Source organism: Oryctolagus cuniculus, chromosome 11 (assembly GCF_051225735.1).
Source record: "Oryctolagus cuniculus isolate XC-2025 breed Fujian yellow rabbit chromosome 11, ASM5122573v1, whole genome shotgun sequence".
Lineage (NCBI taxonomy): Eukaryota > Metazoa > Chordata > Mammalia > Lagomorpha > Leporidae > Oryctolagus > Oryctolagus cuniculus.
The window spans coordinates 62,490,734-62,497,073 of NC_142877.1; the positions used below are offsets into that span (position 1 = coordinate 62,490,734).

Here is a 6,340-nt window from a genome sequence, read left to right on the forward strand (position 1 = left end):
TCACAGGACTCTGATGTGGTTCCGGAGTCTGTGTTTGTCTGTTTGTGTGTGGCATTGTCGCGAGACTCTGATGTGGTCCCGGAGTCTGCATTTGTAGGTTCTGATGTGGTTCCGGAACTTGCATTTGTATTGTCGGCATTGTCACAGGACTCTGATGTGGTTCCGGAGTCTGTGTTTGTCTGTTTGTGTGTGGCATAGTCGCGAGACTCTGATGTGGTCCCGGAGTCTGCATTTGTAGGTTCTGATGTGGTTCCGGAACTTGCATTTGTATTGTCGGCATTGTCACAGGACTCTGATGTGGTTCCGGAGTCTGTGTTTGTCTGTTTGTGTGTGGCATAGTCGCGAGACTCTGATGTGGTCCCGGAGTCTGCATTTGTAGGTTCTGATGTGGTTCCGGAACTTGCATTTGTATTGTCGGCATTGTCACAGGACTCTGATGTGGTTCCGGAGTCTGTGTTTGTCTGTTTGTGTGTGGCATAGTCGCGAGACTCTGATGTGGTCCCGGAGTCTGCATTTGTAGGTTCTGATGTGGTTCCGGAACTTGCATTTGTATTGTCGGCATTGTCACAGGGCTCTGATGCGGTTCCAGAGTCTGTGTTTGTCTGTTTGTGTGTGGCATTGTTAGAAGATTCTCTTGTCATTTAGCATTTGTATGGGACGCCGGGATGGCTCCCGTTTGGTAGGTTTAGAATCTGCATATGTATTGCCAGCATTGTTGCGGGGCTCTGAAGTGGTCCCGGAGTCTGCCTTTGTATCGCTGGCGTCGTCACGAGGCTCTGAGGTGGTTCCAGAGTCTGCGCGACCAGTAGCTTATTTCAGATTCTTTGTAGACACTTTGTGTGGTCGTTGTGTGCTGATTTTCTACACTGTTTGTCTGTTTGTGTATATCGTGTTGACTGCTAATATGGGCCAGACTGTGTCTACACCTTTGTCTCTAACTTTGAATCATTGGTCGGAGGTAAGCGGCCGGGCGCATGACCTCTCTTTGATAGTCAAGAAGGCGAAATGGCAGACCTACTGTGCCTCTGAATGGCCAGCTCTCGGGGTGGACTGGCCCCCTGGTGGCTCTTTCCATTTACCACTCATCAGGAGAGTGAGGGAAGCTGTGTTTCAGCCTGGTCGCCAGGGACACCCAGATCAACAGCCGTACATCTTAGTTTGGCAAGATTTGTGTGAGAATCCTCCCGGATGGGTAAAATCTTTTCAGCCACCGCCTGACTCTCGGGCTGCAACTTTGCCGATAAAAACGCTGAATCCCGCGGTAGCGCCAAAGCCACCGCCGGTGTTGCCCGAGTCTCAACAAGATCTTGTAACCCTTGACTCGTTACCTCCTTACTCCCGAACACCCCTGTACCCCTCTCTCCCTTCTCCGCCTCCTACCTCTCCTGCGTCTCCCAGCCCCCCACCTTCCAGCGGACCTGAGAGTCCTTTCAGTACCGCTTCGGCTCCTTCCGAGCCTCCTGCATCTCCCCCATCATTGGGGGGGCCAGCACAGGGAACTCGGAGTAAGAAAGCGCAAAGTCCGCAGGACGCGGTGATACTCCCGCTACGACCAATTGGAACGATGGTGGAGGGTGGGGATGGAGATGGTCTGCAGGCACTCCAGTATTGGCCATTTTCCTCCTCTGATCTTTATAACTGGAAAAATAACAACCCTCCTTTTTCAGAGGACCCTACTCGCCTGACGAACTTGGTCGAGTCACTAATGTTTTCCCATCAGCCCACCTGGGACGATTGTCAGCAGCTGTTAAATACACTCTTTACCTCAGAGGAGCGGGAGAGAATACTTATGGAAGCTAGAAAAAACATCCTTGGACCGGATGGGAGACCAACGCGGCTCCAACACCTCATTGATGATTCTTTCCCCTTGCGCCGACCTGACTGGGACCCTAACACCCGAGCAGGTAGGGAGCATCTGTCCATCTATCGCCAGTCTCTAATGATAGGACTCCGAGCTGCGGCCCGGAAGCCCACTAATTTGGCTAAGGTAAGGGAAGTGCTACAGGGACCAGAAGAGACGCCCTCTATGTTTTTGGAGAGATTAATGGAAGCATATCGTAGGTACACCCCATTTGACCCCCAATCAGAGGGGCAAAGAGGTTCGGTGTCTATGGCTTACATAGGACAGTCCGCCCCCGATATCCGCCATAAGCTACAGCGCTTGGAGGGGCTCCAAGATCTGACATTGCGGGACTTGGTAAAGGAAGCAGAAAAGGTGTACTATAAGAGGGAGACAGAGGAAGAGAAAGAGCAGCGAAAAGAAAGGGAACGAGAGGAAAAGGAAAAACAGCGGGCAGCTGAGAGAGAGGAGCAGGAAAGAAAAAAGGAACTAGAAAGGGAGGAACGGGAAAGTGCTAGAGAAAAGAAAAGAAACCGAGAATTAACAAGAATTTTGGCTGCTGTGGTAGATAACCAAGGAGGTAAAAGAGTCGGGCCAGGCCGGCGGTGCCGGCCTCCCTTAGACTCAGATCGATGTGCTTACTGCAGGGACAAGGGGCACTGGGTGAGAGACTGCCCCAAGAAAAAAGCGATGCCTCCCAAATCTAGCACAGCCACCGCTTTGGCCCTAAAGGAGGAGGATGATTAGGGGCGTCGGGGCTCGGATCCCCTCCCCGAGCTCAGGGTAAATTTTAACGTGGAGGGGACCCCCATTAATTTCGAAGTTGACACGGGAGCAGTCTATTCAGTGCTGCGGGAGCCCTTGGGTCCCCTGTCCAGCAAGAGATCGCTGGTGCAGGGGGCTAACGGCAGTCAATATCGGCCGTGGACTACGAAACGGACTATGGACTTGGGTAGGGGAAAAGTTCAGCACTCCTTCCTAGTCATCCCTAATTGTCCGGCTCCACTAATGGGGAGAGATTTGCTTACCAAATTAAGGGCTCGAATAACCTTTGAACCGGCTGGGCCCCGAGTGGAGTTTCTAAATCCCATAGTAGACGCTCCAGTGGCTACGGTATTGACCATGTCGGTGGAAGATGAGTACCGACTCCATGAAAAGCCAAAAGAAACTAAAGAATTAGAAATTCAAACCTGGCTTACTGCTTATCCTAACTCTTGGGCAGAAACGGCGGGATTGGGGCTGGCTGTATGTCAGCCCCCGGTGGTCGTCATTTTAAAAACCAGTGCAGTCCCGGTTCGGGTCCGACAATACACTATGAGTAAAGAGGCCAGGGAAGGAATTCGGCCCCATATAAAAAGACTACTTGCCTTGGGAGTCCTAAAGACTTGTCACTCAGCTTGGAACACGCCCCTACTGCCAGTTAAAAAGCCCGGAACACCGGACTATCGCCCGGTGCAGGACCTAAGGGAGGTCAATAACCGTGTACAGGACATCCATCCCACTGTGCCCAATCCCTACAATCTGCTAAGCACTCTTAGCCCTGATCGTGTTTGGTATTCTGTATTGGATTTGAAAGATGCCTTCTTTTGCTTGAGATTGCATAATGACAGCCAGCTACTGTTTGCCTTTGAGTGGCAGGATCCTGAGGAGGGGATATCGGGACAGTTGACTTGGACTCGGTTACCGCAAGGTTTCAAAAATTCGCCAACCATATTTGATGAGGCTCTTCACCAAGACCTGAGCCACTTCCGGAGGGATCACCCGGAGGTGACCTTATTGCAGTATGTAGATGACCTGCTGCTGGCCGCTGCGACTCAGGAACACTGTGAGTACGGAACAAAATTGCTGCTGCAGGAGCTGGCTCGGCTAGGTTACAGGGCCTCGGCCAAAAAGGCTCAGCTATGCAGGAGGGAGGTCACCTTCTTGGGATATACTCTTAAGAATGGAAAACGCTGGCTAACTGAAGCCCGTAAAAAGACTGTGACTCAAATTCCTGTCCCCACTACTCGAAAACAGCTTCGAGAGTTTTTGGGGACGGCAGGATTTTGTAGACTATGGATTTCAGGATTTGCGTCTCTAGCTTCTCCCCTCTACCCATTGCTCAAGGAAGATAAAAAATTTGAGTGGGGGTCGGAACAGCAACAAGCATTCGATGGCATTAAACAGGCGCTGTTATCGGCGCCAGCCCTAGCCTTGCCAAACATTGAAAAGCCTTTCACCCTTTACATTGAGGAGCGAAAAGGGGTGGCTAGGGGAGTCCTGACCCAGACCCTAGGACCTTGGAAGAGGCCGGTGGCCTATCTGTCCAAACGACTGGACTCCGTTGCGAGCGGGTGGCCCCGATGCTTAAAGGCTATCGCCGCTGCCGCCCTGCTGACCAAAGACGCGGACAAATTAACTTTGGGACAGAAACTAACCATCATAGCTCCGCACTCCTTAGAAAGTGTCATACGTCAGCCACCCGACAGGTGGCTCTCGAATGCTCGCATCACTCATTACCAGAGCATTCTTCTGGACAAGGAACGAGTTACCTTCGGCCCACCTACTGTGCTGAATCCCGCCACCCTGCTACCAGATGAAACCGCTGACCCTGTCATCCACACTTGCCAGGATATCTTGGCAGAAGAAGCCGGCGTCCGCCGAGACTTGACAGATCAGCCTCTGCCCAACCCGGAGGTAACATGGTTCACGGACGGGAGCAGCTTCATATCAAACGGTAAGCGGCGGGCCGGGGCGGCAGTAGTCAGCGCAACGGACATTATTTGGGCGGCCAGCCTGCCGGAAGGAACTTCGGCCCAAAAGGCTGAACTAATCGCCTTAACTAAGGCATTGGAACTGGCGGAGGGAAAGAGAGCAAATATATACACTGACAGTCGCTATGCTTTTGCCACAGCCCACGTCCATGGGGCGATTTACCAACAGCGAGGACTACTAACCTCAGCAGGAAAAGAAATAAAATACAAGACTGAAATCCTCCGTTTGCTAGCTGCAGTCTTACTACCCGCCAAGCTGGCAATAATCCATTGCCCTAGCCATCGGAAAGGGGCCGACCCGGTGGTCATGGGGAACCGGAGGGCGGATGAAGAAGCTAAGGCAGCTGCCCTACGAGATCCTGAAATAATAAGCGTCCTTGCAGCAGAGAGGGAAAGTGAACTCCCATCAGAAACAGGGGAGGACTCATCGGAAAAACAGGCCCTTTCTTATTTACAACAAGTCCACCAGTTCACTCACCTTGGGGCGCAAAAGCTACAAAGCTTGTTAACAAATCAGCCATTTTCTCTCTCTCCTTCTGACAATAGGCGACTGGCGGAGCGGGTTGCCAAGAACTGTAAGGCCTGCCAAGCGGTAAATGCCCACCCAACTCAAACACCAAGCGGGAAGAGACTAAGGGGGAATAGACCGGGGCAATATTGGGAAGTGGATTTTACTGAAGTCAAACCGGCTAGGTGTGGCTATCGATACTTGCTAGTTTTTGTAGACACATTCTCAGGGTGGGTGGAGGCCTACCCCACCCGCAAGGAAACAGCCCTGGTTGTGGCCAAAAAGATTATGGAAGAAATCTTTCCCCGGTTTGGGCTTCCCAAGGTGATTGGGTCTGATAATGGGCCAGCGTTCGTGGCACGGGTAAGTCAGGGATTGGCTAAAATACTGGGAATTGCCTGGAAGTTACATTGTGCTTACCGACCTCAAAGCTCAGGACAGGTAGAAAGAATGAATAGAACAATTAAGGAAACTTTGGCTAAATTGGCTATGGAGACTGGCTTAAAGGATTGGACTATGCTCCTACCTTATGCTTTGTTCCGGGCTAGAAACACTCCTTCTCCCACTATGTTTAACCTCACCCCTTTTGAAGTACTGTATGGTTCCCCGCCCCCGGTTGAAAGTTTTGCCACTACTATAGATACCCAATCTTTGCCTTATACCCCCTTAATTGTTAGGCTAAAGGCCCTAGAGGACATCCAGAGATTCGTTTGGAGGCAGCTCTCCGCACATTATCAGCCGGGAGAAGTGACTGCGCCACATCGCTTCCAGGTTGGAGACTCTGTCTACGTAAGAAGGCACAACCAGAGCAACTTGGAACCGCGCTGGAAAGGACCCTACGTGGTGCTCCTTACGACACCGACGGCTGTGAAGGTAGACGGCATCACCAACTGGATCCATGCATCTCATCTCAAACCTGCACCTGCGCCGGGGCCCGGATGGCGGCTCGAAAAGACTGACAACCCGTTTAAACTTCGGATTCGCCGTGTGGGTGGTGGGAATGGGGGTCCTACCCCTAGCTTGTAGTAATCCACACGAGCCTCAGTTGTTGACGTGGGAAGTAATCTCCCCCATAGGACGCATAGCTTGGTCTGTTCAGGGGACTCATACGCCGGGAACTTGGTGGCCCCCGTTATATCCTGATGTATGCCAACTAGTGGTAGGATTAGATGATTGGGACTTGGAGGACCTCAATGAGGTCCCCCTTACTCTCCCACATGACCCTAACAATGCTCACAC

The 6,340-nt window shown here is 51.8% G+C and overlaps 1 protein-coding gene across 1 annotated transcript; it reads left to right on the plus strand.

Moving 5' to 3' along the window:
- The first annotated feature begins 651 nt into the window (after positions 1-651).
- LOC100351960 (uncharacterized) lies at positions 652-6,127 on the plus strand. Its single transcript, XM_008249237.5, is given in 1 exon segment — positions 652-6,127. A coding segment is annotated over 1 exon segment (5,475 nt). The 5' UTR covers position 652.
- Positions 6,128-6,340: the final 213 nt, after the last annotated feature.